At 38.7% G+C, this 25,285-nt stretch overlaps 1 protein-coding gene across 1 annotated transcript in view; it reads left to right on the plus strand.

Moving 5' to 3' along the window:
- SLC25A21 (solute carrier family 25 member 21) overlaps window positions 1–25,285 on the plus strand; it is a 490,584-nt gene that overhangs the window by 441,106 nt on the left and 24,193 nt on the right. Inside the window, exon 7 of the mRNA XM_024762014.1 lies at window positions 14,103–14,267. Within this exon, the coding sequence (XP_024617782.1) occupies window positions 14,103–14,267 (165 nt within the window). The remainder of the gene's footprint in view (window positions 1–14,102; window positions 14,268–25,285) is intronic.

Genomic DNA, 25,285 nt, shown 5'->3' on the forward strand with positions numbered 1-25,285 from the left:
GAGGCCACAACAGGGAGGGGCCCGCCCCCCCAAAAAAAAAAAAAAAAAAAAAAAAAAAAGAATACACAGGCCTTCAAACTGCAGTCCTTTATCAAGACAGCATGCAAGCAGAGGAACACAAATGGGACAGAGCACCAGGAAGCACTCACAGGAATGAAAATCGAAGTATCACAGCACCCCTGCTCATGCCTAATGTTCTTTTTCTCTCCTCTGCCCTCAGGGAGGTTCTACACGAAGGCCATGTAAGAGCTGCTAATGTTTTGCACATGCTGAGGCCTTGCTAGAACATGGTAAACACCTTCCAGCCCAACACAAGAATGCTACATGTGCACATGCTCCTATAGTTCATTGACACGAGTGTGGTCTGTGTAAATAGTTTATGTATATATACAGCCATTTTTCTAAGTGGGGGAGGAAGGGGAACTTGTTTGAGGTCGTTTCTTTTGCAGAATCCACTGAACTGGATTCATTGTCAGGTATTTACTTAGACAAAATAAAATCTATTAGGTACCTTATAAAATATTTGTCATATTACTTCAACTAGTCAGAACTTGGTAAAACAGAGATCACATAGGTCACACATGTCAGCATTTTATTTCCAGCAACTATCAGGATTCAGTAGCTGATCAGAGGTGGCACTTTATTGGTCAAAGGTGCCGATATTGATCAAATTGAAAAGTAGTTAGTGCATAGTCAGTCACCCAACATAAGGTCATGGGACTATGCCTATTACAAAAAAAATCTGAGTGAAAGGAATGACGTGATAAGAATAGCAAATTTCAAACTGACAAAGGATTAATCTCCAAAATATACAAGCAGCTCATGCAGCTCAATATCAAAAAAACAAACAACCCAATCCAAAAATGGGCAGAAGACCTAAATAGACATTTCTCCAGAGAAGATATACAATGAGGTATCACCACACACCAGTCAGAATGGTCGTCATCAAAAAATCTACAAGCAGTAAATGCTGGAGAGGGTGTGGAGAAAAAGGAACGCTCTTGCACTGTTGGTGGGAATGTAAATTGATGCAGCCACTATGGAGAACAGTATGGAGGTTCCTCAAAAAACTAAAATTAGAACTACCATATGACCCAGGAATCCCATTACTGGGAGTATACCCTGAAAATACCCTGAAAAATAATTCAAAAAGAGTCATGTGCCACAATGTTCATTGCAGCCTTATATACAATAGCCAGGACATGGAAGCAACCTAAGTGTCCATCAGCAGATGAATGGATAAAGATGTGACACATATATACAATGGAATATTACTCAGCCATAAAAGAAATGAAATTGAGTTATTTGTAGTGAGGTGGATGGACCTAGAGACTGCCATACAGAGTGAAGTAAGTCAGAAAGAGAAAAACAAATACCATATGCATATATATGGAATCTAAAAAAAAAAAAAGTTTCTGAAGAACCTAGGGGCAGGACACGAATAAAGACACAGACATAGAGAATGGACTTGAGGACATGGGGAGGGGGAAGGGTAAGCTGGGACAAAGTGAGAGAGTGGCATGGACATATATACACTACCAAACATAAAATAGATAGCTAGTGGGAAGCATCTGCGTAGCACAGGGAGATCAGCTTTGTGACCACCTAGAGGGGTGGGATAGGGAGGGTGGGAGGGAGATGCAAGAAGGAGGAGATATGGGGATATATGTAGGAGATATGGGGATATATGTATATGTATAGCTGATTCACTTTGTTATAAAGCAGAAACTAACACACCATTGTAAAGCAATTATACTCCAATAAAGATGTTTTAAAAAGAATAGCAAATTTCAGATCTAGACATTTAAAAATACCTACCAGTCATTTGGGGCAAGTGCAGCTGTTTTCTCTGTCTTTTGTCAAGAACTCATTAACTCCAAAGCCTACGTCTATTGACTAGCACGTCCTTTTACCCAACAAGTGATACCCTTTTGTTAATCTGTACCTGTGTTGAATTAATCCAAAACAATGTTAGGTGCGCTCACTTCAGCATCTATATGGCAAGGAATAATTAAAACTTTCTTCATTCTCAGGCTTTGTAGGTTGTCAAGAATTATGGGGTGGGTGGGCGGGGAGAGGAAGAGGAAGAGAAAGGGAGGAAGAAAGGAATTAATTTTTTTTTTAGGAATTAATTTAATGCCTAAAGCATTTAAAGATTATGCTTCCTTTGTTAAGAAACAAAGTTTTAATTCTGGTATAAAGTTTTAATTATGTATAGATAATGCATATTTATGTTAGGAGACACCAAAAAAACTACATATTTCTGTATGTACATATAAGTGTACAGATGTACTAAAAATGGTCTAGACTCTCAAGCAGTGCTGTCCAAAAATAGAAATATAACATGTGCCACCTACATGTAAAAAGGTAAAAAGAAACAGATGAAATTAAATTATATATTATTTAACCCAGTATATCCATAATATTATCATTTCAAAATGTAATCAATAAATTATATGAGATATTTTACACTCTTTTTTCATACTGGATATTCAAATCTAGTGTGTATTTTATGCTTACAAGCACGTTCCAGTTTAAACTAGGACATTTCAAGCACTCAGTAGCCTCATGTGGATGGTGATGTCCTTAAAAGACAGTGCAGGTCTGGAGGAATTCATACAAACTTCTCACTTTGGCTGCCTCTGGAAAGGAGACTGGAAGCGGGGAGAGGAAAATAAGAGTTTTAAGGGAAGAGCTTGGTGCGTTTGAATGTTTAACATGAGAATGTATCCAGTATTATCTGTGAACATTTACATTAGAAGGTAACACTTGCTCACTGTAGAAAATTTAGAAAATACAGAACCGTATAAAGAAAAGTAAGTAATCCAAAAGAAATGTTCTAATGGCTCTGCCGGGTTAAACCCACCTCAGGGAGACTCTTTTCAGCTAATTCAGGTGGGAATGACTTGCTGACCCATCTTAGGACTCAACCTTGCGTAATTCTGGTTCTAGTACTTCATTTATAGTAGCAGGAACCCCCATTTTTCCTGCTCTATAATTTCTTAAAGAGCTTAAACCTTATGTGCAAATTATCAAAGAACATATATAAACAAAGCTGTCTAGAACAGAAAGGCAATTGGTTTGGGGAGCAAAAAGCCATAAGGGTTTGCGGAGAGATGTACCCATCAAGCTCTTTACCATTTCCTAACAGTATGGCCTTGAACAAGTTACTTGCAGTTCCCTCTGTGGTAAAATGATGGTGATCAGTCCAACTACATTACAACAAGGTATTTCTATAAGGAGATAGAAACACAAGCCCCGCAGGGCCATCTAAGTTACTGACTTTGTGACAGCCCCCTGCTTCCTACTCTGACCATAGCCCAGTTTCCTCTTTTGTTAGGGAAAAATAATAGTAATGGCCACATCAAATGGTGTAATAGGGTTAGTTGAGACATGTATATAAAGCTGTCAATACAGTCTGTCATGTAGTGGTGGTTTAATAAGTGTTAGTAGTTATTATTACGACCTGCTTTTTATGAGAATTTAAATGTGATTGTATACCCAAAGGTCTTAACACAGAGCCTGGGACATGATAGGCACTCAACCAATGGTAACTATTTCTAGATGCAAATTGATCTTATAAATCCTTAAGGTTGACTAGAGACAGATCTATCTTGAGATATTGCAGCAATGAACAGTCACACCTGACTCCCAGTTGTGGGCTCAAAAACAGCTTACTGAACAATGGTTCACCTTAGGTCATTCCCAACTGCCAATGCAATCCATTCAGCCTGAATTCTTTATCAGGGCTTAAGGGCTGGCAGCCTAGTTACAGTGCCTATTGACAAGATCTTTAAGCTTAGATGCAGGTCTGTTATCATAAACAATAGTAGTTGGGTACCTGTTTGCTATAAATAACTTGCATATAGCAGCAGAAGTTCAAGAGGAAACTAAAAACATTTGAAGCCACTTTGGAAAGAGTTCTACCACAATCAAGATATTCTTCCTCAAGAATAGTCATATAAATTGAACGTGGATTCTTGATCAAGCCTTCGCGGCCACTTCACCTGGAGGCTGTGAACTAAGCTCATTTTCAGCCTTTTCAGTCAGTTACAGCTGCCAGCTGTGGTGAAACACTAAATAGATGGGCTGCATGGAGAATGGCCAGATGGCTCCACAACACCTTTACAAAAAGCAGAGCAGTTTCCCCAGAGGCTTATTTTGCAGGGAGATAACTCTTGCTGCTCTGCCAATAGTATGAGTTTCTCAGGCCACAGGTCTGTGGCTCAGCCTTTCTACCTTCCTGCCTTAGATTTGAACCACCATGGATTCGTACACAGTAATTGTGGATTTTCCTATTTCATCAGCCTGAGGAGGTGAGTCTGCGTGGTCCTTTAAAGATGAAAAGTTCCCAAGAAGTTATCTGTAGTGGAAGATAGCCTAGGGTAACAGTAGTCAACATGACTCTTAATATTACACTTAAAGTCTTGGAGGCGATGGTAGAGTGATAGAGATGGAACAAAAGGACTGCCGTGGTCCCAGGTGCACAGAGCGTGGTCTAGAAGGAGGTTGTGGAATGTAGGTAGATGTCCATTTGGCCCTGTGGGGAGGGAATGGTTGGCAAAGGGCCAGAATGGGGCCCTCTGAAGCATGGGGTCCAGGAAAGGCGCCCCTCTAGCTAGGATCCAAGGGCAATACTGGCTGAGAGCAGAGGCTGTGTGTGCTATGTTCTTGGGGCCCTCAGTGAAATTCCTGACAGGATTTCCCAGGAATGGCAGGTACGCCGCTGGCTCCAGCTGCCTGTGTTCACCCCTCTGTGGTCTAGGACTGATTTTCTAGGCAGTCAGAGGTATGTTATCCATAAAATATGCCTTCCCTCTCAGTAAGCCCTAAACTATGCTAGAAATGTAAAGGAAATTGTGGTTAATTTGGTTATTGATACTTCCCTTGTATCCTTCCAGCTTCTGTATGAAGTATTTCAATAGGCGTACTTGTCTTGCCTCCACTTTTAAAATTACCACCATATCAGTCAAAGACTATAATCCCTGCCACACTTCCTTCAATTCCAATACCAGAATCTTGGCCAGCATCTTAAAATTCACAGTGAATAAAGTAAACCGGTCTCTAAATACGCTTGACCTTCTGTGGGGAGCAAAGTAATCACAGCTTTGTCATGCTCTGGTTTGGTTCAGTGGGTATAAAAACATGTTCAGATAAAATCAGGATAGATCCAAATTTCCCCCCATCCTTCAAACTAAACCCAAGCAAAGTGTTGTTCTGGTCTGTAGTCTTTTTGGCTTAGGACTAGTCTTGCCCAGGGATTTCTCCATTGGAGATGGTGTGTATCCCCAGTCTTGCCAAAAGTGTGACTTTGTAGCTTGTTGTCCTTATAAGACCCTGCTCCCTTCTAAGTAGGTGCATCGTTTTTTTCTGTACACTTATAAGAATGAGAAGTCCCCTATCAATTATGCTAAGCCAAGTGGTGTTTTGCTGGCATGCTCTCTGCTAGCCTGGAAACTGTGAATTTCTCTCCAGGAGCAAAATCTTGTATGAATTGTTTCCCAGTTTTTCTCTCCACTTTGAAATCTACTTCAAAGTTATTATTTGGCTAACGGGTTATGTTTTCCTTCCCTTGAGGTCTATAGGATTTGCCTCTGATGTGTGGATGGGGCACAGCTTATCCTTCTACTCTGTCATTTTTATCGGCGTTACATATGAACATAATCATTCTCACCCCCAAATAGGAAACTAAACCTTTAGGAAATTGCAAAAGCCTGTTTCATCTCTATTTAGTCTTTAAAGATGTTCAGCCCAAGAAGGGAATAGTCTTCCACCTATGCTCTATGATTAAAACTTAAGGATCAATGAACTGATAGCAAATGTATCATCGATGGTAGAATCTTTAAAGATAAGGATTTTTTAAAAATTAGTTCAGGGTTTGATTCTTGTTTTGGATAACACCACTAAATATAGCTCTACATACTCTATCCTGGGAGCTTAATAATCTAATAGAGACCAGTTAGATCACGTACAGTATCACAAAGCTTAGTGATTATTTTCTCCATAGGCAATTAACAAATGCTTAAACTTAGTCATATTATGTAGAGACAACACAAAGTGAATAGGACTGTACTTTGCGATCCTCTCTTTCCAGAAGGAGAGAAGTTGAGTTACATAGAGAGTGAACGTGTGGCTCTTTTTTCAGAACGCGTGAGAAGCTAGCTTCAAGGGCATGTCAACATTCATGATGACGTATTGAGTTAAGTTCAAATTTTTCCTGCATTACCATGTGAAATCCTGCCTGGAAGCTGTTCAGTACCTAAATTATTTCTTTCCAGTCTATGATTCTTGTAGGCAGAAAAGTGAATTATGTGTATGAATCCATTCCTATAGTTATCTTTCAACAGCACCTAAGGCAGCAGCCAAGTTGCCTCTCTATTATCATTTACAGAAAATAGACTTCAGTCTTCCACTCAGCTGTGCCAGAAACCCTAGATTTTTGCTTTCAGAATTGAGACTTTGAAGTAATGATAATAGCTACCATTTACAGAACGTCCACTATAGGCCAGATACTGTGCAAGATGCCTTACATGTTTTTTCCTTTATTTGATTGTTTAAAGTTATATAGTTTTTGTAAATTACAAAAGTAATTGTTTTCACAAATCAGGTAATACAGGGCTATGTAAAGAAAAAATAATCGGTGATTGCTGCCACTGCCGCCCTGCAATCTCATCGCTCTGGTAATTGCTCTGTCTCCTTCCACCGTTTACAGTGCTCACATGTACCTGATACCTAATCCTCCCGTTATCCCTATAAGGTCAGTGGCTCTGTCTCTATGTTACAGATAGGGGAAATAAGACCTAATGCAGTTATTAGCTCTAAGGAACTGAGCATTAACATAGAGGTCTCTTTCTAGAAGCCACACTGTTTTCACTGGGATAAAGAAAAGTGGGTAATAAAGACGCTTAAGGGAAAATCGTTGTGTTTCTGGAACCATGAAGAAGCAAAGGCTCCTTCCATGTTGCCAGTCCCCTCTGAGTAGTCACCCCTGTGTCCACAGCGCGGTCACCTTCCCTCCTGCTCTGCCAGCAGTGCGGGGGCAAAGCACAGGGTCAGCGTCTCGTCCCGTCACCCCGAGGCCCCGTGTTCCTCCAGGCGGTTATTGGACAGCAACTTGGTGTTGACATAGCTTTGTGGCTCAGCATCTGGAAGAGTTTGTTTAAAGCAAATTATTTTCCACTCACAGATTGTTTAAAAATAGGCCTGCTCATCAAATGTAAATCGTAGAAAGAATATAATTATATTTTGGATGTCTTTTTGTCCCTAATCATGCCTTAGTAAAATAAACTGCAACGACAAATTAGTGAAATACCTAAGCTAAAAGAGATGTGTAACTGTGGAATTTTGAGCCCGATTCCTCTTCTTTCACTTACATTTTGCTCTCAAATAAAAGGAAGAGTTTTCTTCTTTTTTCAAATTTATGAAAATGCTTCAAGACTTCGAGGAATGAAGAGCTTCAGTGATCTATCTCCTAATGAGCAAGGGTATTTTCCCACCTAAGTGTAGCAACTGGATATCCTCTTTAAAAAGCAGTATTTTTCTTAAGGCCCAGATATGGACACTCACTTCACTGTATAAAGGTCTCATCCGGTTTGCTTTCCAGTCATGTGATGAAATCCAGTGCAACACCTTATTCCATTGGCTCTAAAATGCACCCGAGTTCCCCTTGCCATGGGAAGCAAGTAAAGGGACGCATGTGGAGCGTGCTGTCTTTGGACATGGTGTGCCTAGAGCTCTTCTCTCGCTTTAGAGAGGGAGGAAATCCACTGGCACACACCCCACGCTTGTGCCTACCGGCCATGCTCTGATAGCTATTTACCCAAGGAACAATGCCTAAAACCTCTGTCCATGATCTCACAAGGTAATCAGAGCCAGCTATGGTCAGTAGTTGGATGGAAGAACTCCAGAAAAAATAGCTGAGGCTGCCATAAATCATCTCGGTGATTTGTTGGTAATTCTGGGCTCTCAGAGAGTAAGGAATCAGTGTCCCAGAGTGGTGCCTGGGAGCATTGTATAGACAATGGATCTTCTCTTTTATTTAAGTCTCTTAAGGACTTTTAATTTTTAAAAGAATTTTTTATTGAAGTGTGTTGATTTATAATATTATGTTTTAGGTAGGCAGCATAGAGATTTAGTATTTTTACAGTTTATATTCCGTTAAGAGTTATTACAAGATAATGGCTATAATTCTCTGTACTGTACAATATATCCTTGCTGCTTATGTATTTTATACACAGTAGTTTGTATCTCTTAATCCCATACTCCTAACGCACCCCTCCCCCTTCCCTCTCCCCACTGGTCCCCACTTCTTTGTTCCCTATATCTGTGAATCTGTTTCTGTTTTGTTATACACATGCATTTGTATTATTTTTTAAATTCCACATACAAGTAATATCGTGCAGTATTTGTCTTTCTCTGTCTGACTTATTTCACTAAGCATGATAATTTCTAGGTCCATCCACGTGGCTACAAATGGCAGAATGTCATTCTTTTTATGGCTGAGTAATATTCCATTGTGTATATATAGCACATCATTTTTTTAAATTGAGGTATAGTTGATGTACAATATAAAGTACAGGTATACAACATAGTGATTCACAATTTTTAAAGGTTATACTCCATTTATAATTATCATGAAATGTTGACTATATTCCCTGTGTTGTACAATATATCCTTGTAGCTTATTTACTTTATAAATAATAGCTTGTACTTCTCAATCCCCTACCTCTATCTTGCCCCTCCCCGCTTCCCTCTCCCCACTGGTAACCACTAGATTGTTCTCTGTACAAGTCTGTTTCTTTTTTGCTATATTCACTATTTTGCTTTGTTTTTTAGATTTCATATATAAGTGATATCAGTTTTCATTCTTTTTATGGATGAGTATTATTCCATTGTGTATATACACCACATCTTCTTTATGCATTCATCTGTTGATGGACACTTAGGTTGCTTCCATATCTTGGCAATTCTAAGGAATGCTGCTAAGTACATGGGGTGCATGTATCTGTTCGAATTAGTGTTTTTGTTTTTCTCAGATATATACCCAGCTGTGGAATTGCTAGGTCATATGGTAGTTCAATTTTTAGTTTTTTGAGAAACATCCATATTGTTTTCCATAGTGGCTGCACCAATTTATATTCCCACCAACAGTTTATGAGTGTTCCTTTTTCTCCACATCCTCTCCAACATTTGTTATTTGTGGGGTTTTTTTGATGTTAGCCATTCTGACAGGCGTGAGGTGATTTCTCATTGTATACCACATCTTCTTTATCCATTAGTCTGTGGATGGACACGGATTGCTTCCATATCTTGGCTATTATAAATAGTGCTGCTATGAACATTAGAGTGCATGTATCTTTTAAACTTTTTTTTCATGTTTTTTGGATATATGCCCAGGAGTAGAATTGCTGGGTCATATGGTAGGTCTATTTTTAGTTTTTTGAGGAACGTCCATACTGTTTTCCATAGTGGCTTCATCAATTACAGAAATTCGATTTCATGTTTCATAATCATTATAGAATATTCTCATGGGTAGATATAAAATTTTTCAGCATATCTCTCCAAATAAAAAGCAAAGCAAAAATATTTTTATGTTTCTCGAATATGAACAAAGTACCGTACTAGATAGTTAACACAGTGCATGGCACCTAGTAGGGCTCAGTAGGTGTTTGTTGAATAAATTAATGCATAAAAGAACATGGAGTTCCCAGAATTAACAATTGGCAATAGCTGACATCAGAGTTAAAGTAGACTTTGAGTTCCTTCCAATGGAAATACTTCTGGCAGGCACCAGTGAACTGAAGATTTTTCTAAATCAACGTGGAGAGCAGTGTGATATCGCAATATTAGCTCCATTCCGACCCACTTATTCTTCCATGCTTGCAGCTCTGGTGCAGTCAGTGAAAGGTATAGCTAGGAAAGTTAGAATGCAATTTGGCCCACCGCTGGTAACTAAATATGAAAATTGGAGTGAATCTAAATATTGAAAGGCAACTGAATTTGTGGGTGACCTGCTGGGTTGGATAGGATTGGAATCATGTGCCTGATGGTGCTAATCCGTCAGCATTTCGTTTTGAAATGGAAGCCCAGTAATCAAATAAGTTTAGTAAAACTTGTGTTTACAGAGATCTAGTCAAAATGATTCTGTATTTTCCTAGTGGAAGTCGTGCTTTGCCTTTCTAATTAAATATTTGCTTACATGTGTGCGATACAGTGTCTCTGAATGAAGCAAAAAAGACACCTCTAATTCTTACGGGAATTAGAGTTTAGGTTTTTCTTGGTCTCAAGGCCCCAAGCTGCCAGAAAAATATATTTATATTTATCTGTTACCTGTATCAGTTGGATTATCAAACTCTGAAAATCTTACAGCATGTGTATAACAAGAATGAGTCAACAAGCATGAGAGCACCACTGGATGAGATGTAGAATTCTGCTTAAGCCATTTTCCAGTACTTTTCCCTTAGGAATATTACTTAATCCTTGGTTTCCTCACCTGTAAAATGAGGATAATATACCTGCTGTCCACGTTACAGGTTGTTGAGAGAGGCAATCATATATGATAGGATGGCAGAACCATGCAGAGTATAAAAGTATGAACTTGGAGCCTGAGGGGCCTCAGTTTGAGCTCTGGACCTTGCACTAACTCTGTGATATTAAGCAAGTAACTTAACTTTAGTTTCCTCATCTGTCAAATGGGGATAAAGATAATACCCATCCCACACACTTGTTCAGAGGATTAAGTAAGATGATATATGTAAAGTACCAAGTATCTATGATAATGACTAACATTGATGAGCACTTCCTGTGTTCCAGGTACCTGGTAACATGCATGTATATACTCTCTAAGGTATAAATAAACTGTGTCAGGTGGAGGCCTGGTTAGTGTGCTTTTCCTTTCCCAACCTTTGCTCCCGCATGGTGGCCTTGCTTCTACAGTGCATAGACCTGTCAAGTGAAGAGTTCTTACCGAGGATGTTTACCAAGCAGTAGGGAAGAGACCATTTTACAGGATCTGCTGCTCCTGAGAGGAAAGCCCTGGGGTGATGACCTAGGAGATCTCTAGCCCAGGAGTTGGACATGGGTGGCTCCCAGAAAAAGTAGACCTATGATCTTGCACTCTGGATGCATTTCTGTAGGAAGGATCATGTCACAAGGGTCCAGGGCTCTGAGAAAAGGAAACCACAGCCAAAAGGAGTGAGCAGGAAGAGGCTAGTTATTCATGTCCTTCCTCCCCCTCAAATCAGCCTCCACCTTTTGGTTGTCATTGCCTTCAACTACCAAAGAAATTACCTGTTATTTTACTATTATAACTAGTTTTATTATCTTCATAATTGCCATTATTATTAACAGCTAATGTATGGTAAATGCTTACATAGGGCCGAGTTCACTGACTTATTTATCATCACGACAACAATCCTATGAGGAAGATTCTATTATTATCCTTATTTTACAGATGAATGAAGTGAGGATAAATCAGAGGATAAAATACCTGCTTAAGCTAGCAAGTGATATTTCTGGGATTCAAAGCTTGGGACTGTCTGCCTCTGACCCCCTATTTCTAACTACTGTACTACCCCCTGATTTGCTTAATTATTCACAGCTGAGTTCAAACTCAACAAGGCACTTGAGTCAAAATCCATGTGTTACATTTCTTCGTACCTACCTAACATCCAAGCTGGTAGAAATCAGGCAATGGACCATCAGTAAATGCTATTTGGATTGACGTATACACACTACTGTATATAAAATAGATAAATAATAAGAACCTACTGTATAGCACAGGGAACTCTACTCAATGCTCTGTAGTGACCTATATGGGAAAAGAATCTAAAAAAGAGGGGATATATGTATATGTATAACTGATTCACTTTGCTGTACAGCAGAAACTAACACGACATTGTAAATCAACTGTACTCCAATAAAAATTAATTTAAAAAAGATCTAATAGAAGTCCTCTCTTTAAATTTTGATGATTTAGCACACTAGATTTTTAAATGATAGACACATCTTTATACCTGTTTTATTTAGGGAAAGCCATGTTAATCTTCACTTTCATTCAAAGGCATTGGTTCCTCTGTTGCTGAAGAATCTAGATGGCCTCTGACCTCCCCATCTCTCCTGCCCTCGGGGCTTCAGAGTGGGTGAGGATGGAGAGGAAGCTTGGGCTAGAAGCAGGGAGGACTGGTGTTGGTCAGTCTGGACCCAGGCAGCCTCACTTCCGCCTAGTTTCTTTCATCCCCAGGAGAGCTGCCTCCTTTCCTTGCCTTTGCCCTCTAGGCTGCCTTCCTCACAACAAGAGAGCAGTGCCTAGGAGTTTGCTCAGCACTTTCAGAGTCTTTCCAACAGAAATGAACTTCTGCTCAACTTGTCCTCAAGTCTCTTTTGAAAACCAAAATAAATAACTGGGGCTGATAGTCAATGTGCCATAACACAAACAAAAAAATCCCATTTTGTAGCAGAGAGAGTGAACTTTAACCTTCTGAGAATTTTTGGTTTTCCGATATGAAATGTCTTTTATTGTTTTAAGGTACGTTCTCATGTGTTTTTCTCATGTCACAAAAAAAGGGTTTTCTTGAGATTAATGTAATTTATTGTAATTAATCCTCTTAAATAAAAAGATGAATTTGAGTGTAGAATTGTAGCTAGAGTTTTAAAACATTTATCAGTAAAAGCTATAGGGTTTACTCTCTAAACAAACTCATTTAAATGTATCAGGTTAATTACATAGCTACAAAGTTGGATGAAAAGCCTTGATTGGATTTGTTCTGTTCTGCTGACACAGCCTTAATCGCACATGATAAGAGAACACTTTTAGTCAGTGAGTGCATCAGACTGCCATGATCACTCCAGCAACCTGCTGCAGTGAAATTTCAAATATGCGTCATCTCAGTGCTTGCCTTATGGGAAAAAAATTAAATGCTGAACGTTTCCCCTTATTTACTATTCAGAATTCAAAATTTAAGAGGGAGAGAGATCCTTTGTGCTGTACCTCCAAAAAGGAAACAGTCACTCAACCTTATTTATTTATTTATTTTATTTTTGGCTGTGTTGGGTCTTCGTTTCTGTGCGAGGGCTTTCACTAGTTGTGGCAAGCGGGGGCCACTCTTCATCATGGTGCGCGGGCCTCTCACTGTCGCGGCCTCTCTTGTTGCGGAGCACACGCTCCAGACGCGCAGGCTCAGCAGTTGTGGCTCACGGGCCTAGTTGCTCCATGGCATGTGGGATCTTCCCAGACCAGGGGCTCGTGTCCCCTACATTAGCAGGCAGATTCTCAACCACTGCGCCACCAAGGAAGCCCGACTCAACCTTATTTAAAAACCCACATGAATTGTTGTAATTGTACTGTAATGAATTATAAAACTCAGGGCAAACTACAGTGATTTCTTTAGCAAGTTCCAAAAGTAGCACTGACTGGGTTCCAGCAGTCAAGGTATTTCAACCTTAGGTAATCAATCAAAGGGCTGGAAGGAAGTAAATTAAAGGTAACCCAGTACTCTCAACACCATTGATTTATCATTTATCACAGCAAGTGTTACACACACTGATTGCCCACTTTCTTGAGGAAGTCTACAATCAACTGCTAATTTATCCACAGCCGATTTCTAACCTAACGCCAGTTTAAACTATTGAGGGAATGGAATCAGGACTAATTGTAACATTCACTTTAGAAAAACATAATTAGAAAGGTAAATATTCAGGAGCCAAAAATACATTCCTTTTGGATTATGCACAGTTATGGGTTACCAGTATGGATTACTAGTTTATCTATATGGTTAATCCCCTCTATTAGTGTGGATGATCCAGAATTGGATGCAGCTATTGACATGTCGAAAATGATGTTAGTTATTATATGACATTAGTTTCACTAATTCCATCAAAGATATTTTTTCTTGGCCAACAATATTCCCTTTAAGGCCTGTTGTTATGCATGCAATTTTGTTTACTTTTGGGGTTTCCTAATTTTAAAAAGCATGAATCTAGGCATGATTATTCATCTTTGGGGAAAAATAAGTCCCTAATAATTTTGGGCTTGAAGGGAAGTTAAAACTGTAATTTATTCTGTTTCACAGTCCCAAAGACGACCTTTCTCCTCTCTCGTGCAGCAACCATCCACCATGAGTTATGCAAGACACATCATTAAGAAGGAAGGCTTGGGACTCCAGGGCCTCAACAAAGGATTTACAGCAACTTTGGGACGTCACGGAGTTTTCAACATGGTTTATTTCGGCTTCTACTACAATGTCAAAAACATTACTCCTGTCAATAAGGTAACTGTTTAATAGATTAAAATCCTGGAGGAAAAATCCTATCAATGATGATAGCTGCATTTGTAGAGTATTTATCCTTCCAAGTCACTGTGCTGAACTCTTATGTCTGTTAGCTAAGTTGATCCCCACATCAGCCTTGTTTATTGAGTGTTGTGATCCCTATTTTTTTTTTTTTTTTTTTTTTTTTTGGATCTCCTACTAGGAATTAAGGGTGTTTTTTTTTTTTTTTTTTTTTTTTTTTTTTTTTGTGGTACACTGGCCTCTCACTGCTGTGGCCTCTCCCGTTGCGGAGCACAGGCTCCGGACGCGCAGGCTCAGAGGCCATGGCTCACGAGACCAGCAGCTCCACGGCATGTGGGATCTTCCTGGACTGGGGCACGAACCCGTGTCCCCTGCATTGGCAGGCGGACTCTCAATCACTGCGCCACCAGGGAAGCCCGTGATCCCTATTTTGAATTCAGAAACAAAGGCTCAGAAAGGTCAAGTAAATTGCTCAGAGTCACATAATAAAGAGCAAGGCAGAGCCTTGAACCCAAGTCTGACACCAAAACTCATCTTCTTGAAGAATATACCATTATACCTGAATGCTTCACATTTATCACTAATAGGAATTTCTAGAAACTGTTATTACTTAATTTTTATCTCAGAAGCATAACTTTCTCAAGGAAGTTGAAATTTTCATAGTGTAAATAAATTTTGAGTTCATGAGGGAAAATTATCAGCCTAAAATTTAAATTTTACCTAGATAGTAATTTTTAAATTCACCTAAGTTAATTAGGGTAAGTAGTAAATCAACTCTTCTAGGATCATGCACTTTTGATATAAAATAATAATAATAATTTTTAATGGTGACTTACAGATGTCAGCAGCCTTTCAACTTTGACAAGATAAAAGTAACACATGATGTGTTTTAAAATGAGCATCTTTGGGGCTTCCCTGGTGATGCAGTGGTTTAGAGTCCGCCTGCCGATGCAGGGGACATGGGTTCGAGCCCCAAACAGTGAGAGGCCCTCGTTCCGCAAAAAAAAAAAAAAAAGTATTGAAGAACTTTATAAAGAATAAAAGTATTTCTAATATGGCTATCACCTGATTCTATAAGGTAATGTTGGTTACAGTTGCCTTTTTCCAGCTATCCCCTGTAATCTAGGCCAGTACTTATCTCAAGTAACAGCTAAATCCAAGGCATGTTCCCCATTAGCTATCTGTTGACATTGCCTCATTTGCCAAAATTGTTAACCAGGTTTCACTCTATTTAGAAACCTCATTTTTTGAGTATAACCTCATGTTTTGTTGGTCTGAAATCTATGAATGGCCACAGAATATATAGATCCCCCCACTGACTGACAATTCTGACTCTGGTGGTTCTCAGAGCTCTTCTCCTGTTGAGTTCTTGAAATACAGAAGTAGAGTACAATAAACACTTTGGTCGTGGATGACATGAGAGAGTTCAACTCTACATACATTAAAAAAAATGTTTTTAGCAGGAACAGATTAATAATCTTTGGAGCCCTGGGTGAAATGAAAATGTGCAAAAATTAAGAATTTCAAGACAGCAACTGTAGAGCAATAAACCAAGCATGGGGCTCCTCTAAGTGCAGGCTCTGGGCAACTGCACAAGTCACACAGCCATAAAGCTGATGTTTTTTAAACTCTGAGATGAGTGATTCATACAACATGGGAGAAATGTCCATGCCTCTATTTCTCCAGCTATCCAAAGGCTTGCAGCAGATAGAAATTACACACAATAAAATGAATGATATAATTTACAAATGTTATATAAATAATATATATTTTATTATATATATTTGTGCATGTATTTTAATGCATATGTTATTACAATAATATGAACTTGGTTATATTTAAAGAAGAATTTCAGAAGGATCAATAAGATTTATATATGATTGTGTTACTAATGCTTAAAAAAATCCACGAATGCAAACTTCATTCTACAATTAATCAATACACTTAAGTTTTAAATGTTATGCATTATGAAAAATACAGAAGCTTAAATATTTATTTATTACTTAAAAGACATCATAGTATTCTGAAATTATGGAAAGAGCTCACTTATCTTGCCAGCTTACAAGGGTCAGATTATATTAGCCCTTATAGGCCACACTAAGGATTCTTCTGTTTATCTGAAGAGCACTGGGAAGCCAACAAAAGATTTTAAGCAGAGAAATTACCTGATCACTCTGGCTGCAGCGTGGAGAATGGGTGGAATGGGGGTGGTGTGCAAAAGACAGAGTGTAACATGGAAATGATTGTTATGTGCAATGCTGGGGTCTTGGACTACAGTGTTCATGGTGAAGACAAGGGGAAGTGGACAGATTTGAGAAAAGTTTAGAAGGCAAAATCTATAGGATGTGGTGATCAAGTCTACGTGCATATTGATAAAAGGGGTAGTGGGGAGGGATGGTGCCTAGGTTTGGGGCTTGAACAACTGAAAGGATAATGGTGCCATTCGTTGAGAATGAACAAGTTTGGGGGAGAATATTATGGGCTGAGCCTGGAAAACTGAGTTTAACCACATTTGGACACTGAAGTGCAGATGTTGAATCAGTGATTGCACGTGGGATCTTGAGAGGAGAGCTCTGAAATGGAGATAGACATCTAGACAGCAGTAGTATACCTGGGCGAACGTACTTTTAGTGGAGAATAATCATGGGCCAATCACTTTACTGCTCTGAGCTTCAGTGTTTTTAATCTGTAAATTGAAAAGCTAAGATTGTCCTTTCTACCTGACAAAATGGTTTTGAGGATTAAGATAAATAATACATGAAGTTGTTTGTGCATTTAAGGTGCCGTGGAAGTGTTAAGTGTGGAGGTGCTGATGACAGGTATGGGAAGAGGAGTAGAGACGGAGGGTGGTGGAAGCAGTAAGCGTCTAGAACTGTGTGAAGAACTTTTCCCCAGGACTGTTCCTTCTGCACTTAAATGAACGCTGTGGGGTTAGTTGTGGGTTTTGCTTTCAGGGGTGTTTTGCCTAGAAGAAAGTCATTGATCTTATGTGTTCTGTAATCTAAGCCTGATTCAAAACTGGGAAACCAGTATTCTTTAAATTTAAACCATAATAAATCAGTCCTTTGTGAAGAGGAAGATACGATAATCATTAAAACATGTTGAAGAACGTCATCAAGTTGTTAACCACGAGGAGGAGGTGGTGTTCCTTGAAGGCTTTTTTCCATCTTTGCTGTAGGCTGGCTCTAGCCATACACTCCAGACAGTTTGTGTACAGGGTTATTGTTTCAATTCCCTCACCCAGCAATTGGTCATTCTGTTGTCCCAAGGGAATTTGAGATTTCACCAATTCTGACTGGCATGGGATAATGCTAGATTTTTCTTTAATTTAACATTTTTAAAATTGATATTGTCTACCAACGTTTTCCATTTTCAGAGTATTTAATTTTACAAGAAACTGTCCATAATGATCATGTCTGAGGAGTGGAAATGGAGAGTCCTATGCATGTGTGTTTGTGTGGAGCGGTGGGGAGAGCAGGAAAAAGCAGGGAGCAGTGGAGGGAAAGTACTTCTTCTTTACAGAATTCTGAGCTGTTGGAAGCTTCTACAAGAAGCATGTATTAATTTTATAATAGGAAATAAATCCGTGAAAATTTTAATAGAATCTTATAAAATAGAGTACCTAGTTAACTTTTTAACACTTTATTCAACTCTAAGACTATGTCTACAGAGGTTAAATAAGAACTTGAAACAGTAAGTTCAGATACCTCAGGTCAGATACCCACCCTGAAGTTTTTAATTTTAACTCTTCAGATTGGTGATCTCTGGTAGATACATTTTTCAAGCTTCACAGAAGTATCCTGACCTTCTGTGCCATTTTGTACTATTAAAACCATTTTTGTAGACTTCATGATTTTGCCTGATCCTTCTCACAATAACTGTCATTTTCAGATAAGGAAAGAAAAACAGGAAGTAAAGGCCCAGAATTGAAAGTTACTGACATAATTTATCTGAAGGTATACAGCAGTGGGAAGGAAAGAACCAGAGGCCAGAACTCTTTCTGCTATACCATGTAATGCTTTAACCCTACATCTTACCTTGTCTTTTGTCACACATAAATTGTCACTTTAAAGTGATTACTAAAATTTAAATAAGTGAACTGGCTACAATATCCAGACAGTGTAACCAGATTCTGCTTTTGCCTCATTCAGACCTGGAACCTGGTCTTCCCTTTTCACATCCTGAGTCTCTGATCCATAGAAACAAAGAATTATGAGACATGACCCTGGAAGAGCTGGGCATTACCAGTTTGAAACTGGTGTTGTGTTATATTCTTGCAGACTTATTTTCAGAATCTAAATATTCCTATAGAATGGTGACTAAGTGGTTACAATAGAAAAGTTTGCTTTGAATATTAACTGACCATGGAATTCATTTAATGGTGGCATTCATTTTCATCTTGCAGTAAATGGAATGGAATGTCAGTATAAAGAATTATCCCTTCTCCCCAGAAAGAGGCCATCACTTCTTAAAGTAAAGCCTTCTAGAAATAGATATTGATTAACTTAAATGCTGACATCTTTTTCAAATATCAATGAAGGTAAGCTTTGATTGCAAAACCGATTTCTTTCATTTCCATTCCAAGGTAGGGTGTTCAGAGCATTTTATTTGTGATGTTGACACACAAATGAGAATGGTAAGATTTAAATGTTACATCTCGTTGATAACTTTGTCTTCTAGTTCCATATTTACTGCTTTTCCTATATTTCCATAAGTAAAATAATAATAATAATAGTAGAAATTGATGTCTAAAGTTCATGGCTGTCAACAGTATTAAACTGTGCTTTCACTTTGCATCCTAATTAAGCATGTTTGCAGGTTATTTTGCCAAAAACAATAGACCTTTTGTGTTGAATTCTGCCATGATATAAATCACATGTGTGGGTTAGAAATATTCTAGGAGAGAACAATTTTTCATAGGTTCAATCCTTCTTACTTAATAAACCATTTAGACCTGTCCCTGTGGTCATTTTACTACAGACGGTATTAAGTCAAACATTTTATTTTCTCCTAAGGTAATATCCATAAGATATTGCCTTTTAGAAACGCAAATGTTTTTCTTTTACTTTTGATTTTTAATATTATCTTTGTTTTGTAGATTCTGTAGAAAGTCTGAGGGTGGTGCCAGATGCACTTCAGTTTATCAGAAGAAATGTGGAAATATGTTAGTTTCATGATTTAGAGCTCTGTCCTTCCCTAAGGTGTGCACTGGGCTGAATGAAAAATGCACCTTTGGGTTCCAGTGGAGAACTTAGACAGAGCTGTTTATATTTTGAAAAGAAGAATCTCAGTAGAATTAGATCATAGTAGGATTTAATTTATGACCATTTATTTTTCTGATTCTCTCTTACTTGATCATTAGTCTTACCAATCATCCGGTAATGGGAAGGGCAAGAGCATTAAAGTTTCATTAAGAGCAAGTCTCCTTTCTGGTAACCACTGGGGTAAAACAACAAGTATATATTATCTATAAAATTCCGGGAAGTGTGACAAGATTCTGCCGTAAAAAGTGGTATCTTTCACTGGCAGTTTTCACAGACTCCCTGGGGTGTGTGTGTGTTTCAGGAGAGGAGGGCATGGGGGAGGGCAGAGGGAAGCGGGACAGGGGTTCAGGCACTTTCTTAAGTAAACTTCAGGCCAAAAGTTTCCAGTCAGGTACCACCCAAGTGGATGGAAATGAGGTGCAAGTGGCTTTAGATTCTTAGTGGGTGCCTTCTATTTATTCATTCCAGAAGTGTTCATGGCACATCTATCATAGGTCGGGCACCATCTCGCTAAGTGTCAGCACTGCTCCTGCCTTAATGGGGTTTACAGTCTAGTGGAGGAGACAGACAATAAACAAGTCATTACACAGGGAACTGAATCATGGCAATTGTGATAAGTGCCATGAAAGAAAACTGTGAAGCTGTGGGAAGTTTTAACCAAAGACCCTAATTAGACCCCACAGCAGGGCATGGTGGCGATATAGGAAAGGCTTTCCTTTAAAAAAGATGTTTAGGCTGGAGCTCAAGGATGAGGCTTAGCCATGCCAAGATGAAGAGGATGAGCAGACACCAGAGAGAACAGGATGTGTGAGTGCACAGAAGCAGAAGGAGGCTTGGGGAACCTTGGAGAAGATAAAGAACGAGGGTAGCTGGTGTATGGTGAACGGGGCGGGGCGGGGGGGACAGGAGGCTGCAGGGGGTACCTGGGCCAGAATGTTTTAGGCATGTTTAAGGCAGTTGATTCCCCTTAAATGATTTAACTGAGGGGAATGTCCAACAAACTTATCACATAAGTGGAACTAAACGGGCATGGGAAATTTTCATTTATAGAAGTCCAGAGGTGGAGGCTCATGAAATAAACATGGTTCAAAGACTTCTTCTTGATCATCCGCTGACCCCCACATCAAAGCACCTCAGTGTGTCCTTGTCCTGACTTCTCAACATTTAGGATTTTGTTCTGGGATCCTGGTTTGTTAGTTTTCCTTGGGGTCAGTGCCTTTATTAAGGCAAGGAATAGAGTACACAAAAACAGAAAAATCCTACTGGGTTCCCAAGAAAATATATTAATACTTTCCTGCATCTTGTCTGATAACACTCAGTGATATAAGTGACTCTCAGAAGGTATTATCTACCTATCTATCTATATTTATTTATTTATGTGTAGAGAGATACTTACAAATAATAGATATAGAGAGGGCTGTGTGTGTGTATATATATATATATATATACATATATGAAATAATCAAGTGATAACTGTTATGCTTAAGCCCTAGCCCATTTTGACATTGTATGTATTTTATAATTTGAGCTAAGTGGGTAAGGCCTTTAAAATTATTTTATATTTCACAACCCTTTAAAGAACAGATATCTTAGAAGGGGAAAGGAATTTTCATGCCTATTTTCTGAATGGCTACATTTAGATGCTGAGCTTTTAACAAGACTTTGATTTCATTCCAGAGCCCAGAGCCCTACAAGGATAGGATCTTGGGAACACTCCACATTCCTTAAAGAATGCTTATCAACTAAACCATCTCATTTTAGTTAGTGACCTTCTGTGGAGTGAGGAGCTAGCATTTCCCCAAATTATCTCACATGAAGAAAAAACAAACACTGTAATAGATTCTTCTGATAGCTGTGAAGTGGAAACAATTTAACTTTTAATTAAGCTCCAATATTAGGTATTTTCATTGGAGAACAAGACAGCACGATACCATAACGTCAGGGGAAAAAATGTTTTTGTCCAAGTTTATGATCAAAACAACAAAAGAGAGCCAAGATTAGAGAAAATGAAAGGTGCACGCTGAGAGCTGAATTTACTCCTAGTTGACTTGGATCCACTAAAAGTAACAATATCTAAAATGCAAATTTCTTCTTTTAAAAAAAAAAAGTCAGTTCACTCACCTCAAGCTGCCTCCTTGTTCAGTTACCAGGAGGCAACTATAATTTCAACACACCACATCATTTTCATGACAAGCATGGTCAGCTGTGGGGAAGGCAATGCTAAGCTGCATTATTTGCCTTGTGGTTGCCACCAGGTGTTTAACCAGTGTGTGTATTTACCTCCTTTGCAATTTGCTTCTTAGACCTTGGTTCCTTATGTATTATGTCTTTATAAAGGAGAGATACAGCATTTATTAAACACCTGTGATGTGTCAGGACCGGTATACCCACAAAGATGAATGTGACATGGCACAGCCCCTTCCTTTAAGAGGCTCTGGGCTTTGGAGTGACATTTATTACTAGACTGGGTTTTCTGCAATTTCATCTAATAGCCCAAACTGACCATTTGTAAAATTATGGAAATAACTGTGATAGATCCTATTAAAATTGGTTTGACCACATGTTTATATATCATCTAATTACTAATTAATTGATTTGTTAAAATGTTCGATTCTTTTTTAGTCACCCTTGTTATGGTCATAACATTCTCATTATCAAACAATTTACTTACCCGCTGGGCAGGGGAGGGAGCTGAAAAGAAGAGTTCTGCAAAGAAATACTTTGCAATACCCTGAAAATCATGAGACTCCTTGTACGACCACCATATTGTCTTTAATTTTCTTATCCGAAGCATTTTGTGGCAGTCTCTTTTAGTCACTTCTAAACAATAATTTTAGTTCTTCAAATGGCAAACCCATTTTAGCAATTTTGTGTGTGTGTGTGTGTGTGTGATACGCGGGCCGCTCACTGTTGTGGCCTCTCCCGTTGCGGAGCACAGGCTCCAGACGCGCAGGCTCAGCGGCCATCAGTCACGGGCCTAGCGGCTCCGCGGCATGTGGGATCTTCCCGGACCGGGGCACGAACCCGTGTCCCCTGCATCGGCAGGCAGACTCTCAACCACTGCACCACCAGGGAAGCCCCCCATTTTAGCAATTTTTGACAAGGAACATGAAATCCACTCTAGAATCATCCAAGGCCAATCCTGAACAGAGATTGAACAGTCCTCTCTGTGCTCATTTTAATGTTGTCTGAGGAAGCAGGATATACTGACCTCAAGTTGGGTCATTAGGAACTCTGTTAAAATGACTCAAAGCTAAAATCGGAGAGGATCTCAGATTTGGTGTGGTACCAAGAGGAATTAAAGGATGAGTGAATTGCAGCAAAAGAAATGTGATTTGGGTTGACATGAGGTAGAAAGATTCTAAGAGTAGACTTTATACATTCATGCTGAGCTCCCTTAAATGAGAAGCCCATCACTGCAATTTGCTCAGCCTAACCTTGTGAGGAGCAGCAGGCTTCCTGGCCAGTCTCCCTCACCACCCCTACCTCTCACTAGCTAACAAATCCTGCTTTCCCCATCTTCCTTAGCCCCCTCCTTCTGGCATACCTCTGTGTGGAATGTCTTCTTAAAGATGCCAGACCCTAATCACAAAGGCCTGTGCGATGGGTGAAGGTTCTCTGTTTATCAAGCTAGCAGCCAGCTGGCCAGTCACTAACCAAGACATCAAAGTCCAGGCCAGGGAAGGTAAAAAAGTGAGGCACATGCTTCTTTTGATGAAGATATTTTGCCTCTCTGCATATTAACTCCTTAAGTGCCATTGCTTTAAATTATTGGTGCAGTCTTTAGCTGCTGTATAATGTTTGGATTGGATGCTTAAATTAGTTACAAATATGTAGTGTGTTGATTGTTAACTACTTTAAGTCATATGTTCCCACTTCTGAGGACTTGGTGCCTTTTGTTGAATTTTTAGAGGTTGTGGAACATCACTGCCGCCAGTGTTTTAGGATCACTTATTAGTCTCTCTTGTTAAGCTGTAGAGCCTATAAACAATATGTCCTGTCGGGGAAATTCATTGATCTTCCCAAAGAAGGGCTGGTAAACACATCTCTTTAGCTCTGCACTCACACAAAGATTGCAGTGTGATAGAAACAGCCAGAGAGTTCTAGTAAGAGACCTGATGTTAAATCTCAATTCTGATACTTACTAGTTAGCCATGTCTCTTTGACAAATTATACCTGTCTCTCTGTCTCAGTTTTCTCATTTGTGAAATGAAAATGCTAACATCATCCTTAAAATGTTTGCAGGAAAATAGAATAATTTTAAAAATTATGAATGTTGGACTTTGAATTGCTATTGCAGTATAAGGTCAATTCATGTAATAGCCTCTAACACTTAAAGCTACTCAGCTCCAGTTTAAAGTCCCATATTTTATGAGAAAAATTAGAAAATATTTAGGGGACAAGAAGAAAACTCATCTGTAGATAGGGAGATAATACACACTACTACTCAAAATAAATATCTAAAAGGAACTGTGGTTTTTAAGCACAAGGAAGAAAAGATTATTGCAATAATGGTTTTTAAATCATGATGAATGGTGACAGTTGATTACCCTTGCAAGTGAGCAAAAAACTGGAGTAAAATAGTTCAGGCATATGCATGAGGAATGTGGATCAGGAACAAAGAAAGTTCCCTGATTGATGACAGTTGGAGCAAATTATGAAAGTTAGTTGGAAGTGTTTAATAACAGAATAGATTTTTTATCAACATTAATATCTATTTACATAATTAAGGTATGATCCACCAAAAATATTTTACTTAGGCTGGGTGACCTTCTTTTTTTAACCAATCAATTTTTTAAAGTTTTATTTTACTGTGGTAAAAACATATAACATGAGATCTACACACAACAAATTTTTAAGTGCACAATACATCATTATTGTCCTTAGGTACAGTGTTGTACATCAGATCTCTAGAGCTTATTCATCTTGCTTAGCTGAATCGTTATGCCTGTTGATTAGTAACTCATTTCCCCCTCCCCCAACCCTTGGCAACCACTGTTCCACTCTTTGATTCTATGAATTTGAGTATTTTATATACCTCAATATAAGTGGAATCATGCAGTATTTATCCTTCTGTGACTGGCTTATTTCACTTTACATGTGTCCTCAAGGTTCATCCATGTTGTTACATATTGCAGAATTTCCTTCTTTGTAAAGATGAATGGTATTCCATTGTATGTATATACCACATTTCTTATCCATTCATCTGTCAATGTACATTTAGGTTGTTTCCATATATTGGCTGTTGTGAATAGTGCTGTGATGAATATAGGAGTGCTAATATCACTTGGAGATTCTGGTTTCATGGCTTTTGGAGAACTACTAAGAAGTGGGATTGCTAGATTATATAATAGTTCTATTTTTAATCTTTAAGAAACCTCTATACTATTTCCCATAAAGTCTACACCATTTTGCATTCCTATCAACAGTGTACAAGGGTTCCAATTTCTCCACATCCTTGCCAACATTTGTCTTTTGTTTCTTTTAATAATAGTCATCCTCACAGATACGAAGTGATATTTCTCTGTGGTTTTGATTTACACATCCCAGGTTATTAATGACATTGAGCATTTTTTCATATACCTGTTGGCCGTTTGTCAGTCTTCTTTGGAGAATGTCTATTCAAGTCCTTTGCCCATTTTTAAATCAGTTTATTAGTTTTCTTGGTATTGAATTGTAGGAGATCCTTATATATTTTAATATTAACCCCTCATCAGATATATGGTTTGCAAA

The sequence above is a fragment of the Neophocaena asiaeorientalis genome, unplaced genomic scaffold (assembly GCF_003031525.2).
Source record: "Neophocaena asiaeorientalis asiaeorientalis breed wild unplaced genomic scaffold, Neophocaena_asiaeorientalis_V1.1 scaffold190, whole genome shotgun sequence".
Lineage (NCBI taxonomy): Eukaryota > Metazoa > Chordata > Mammalia > Artiodactyla > Phocoenidae > Neophocaena > Neophocaena asiaeorientalis.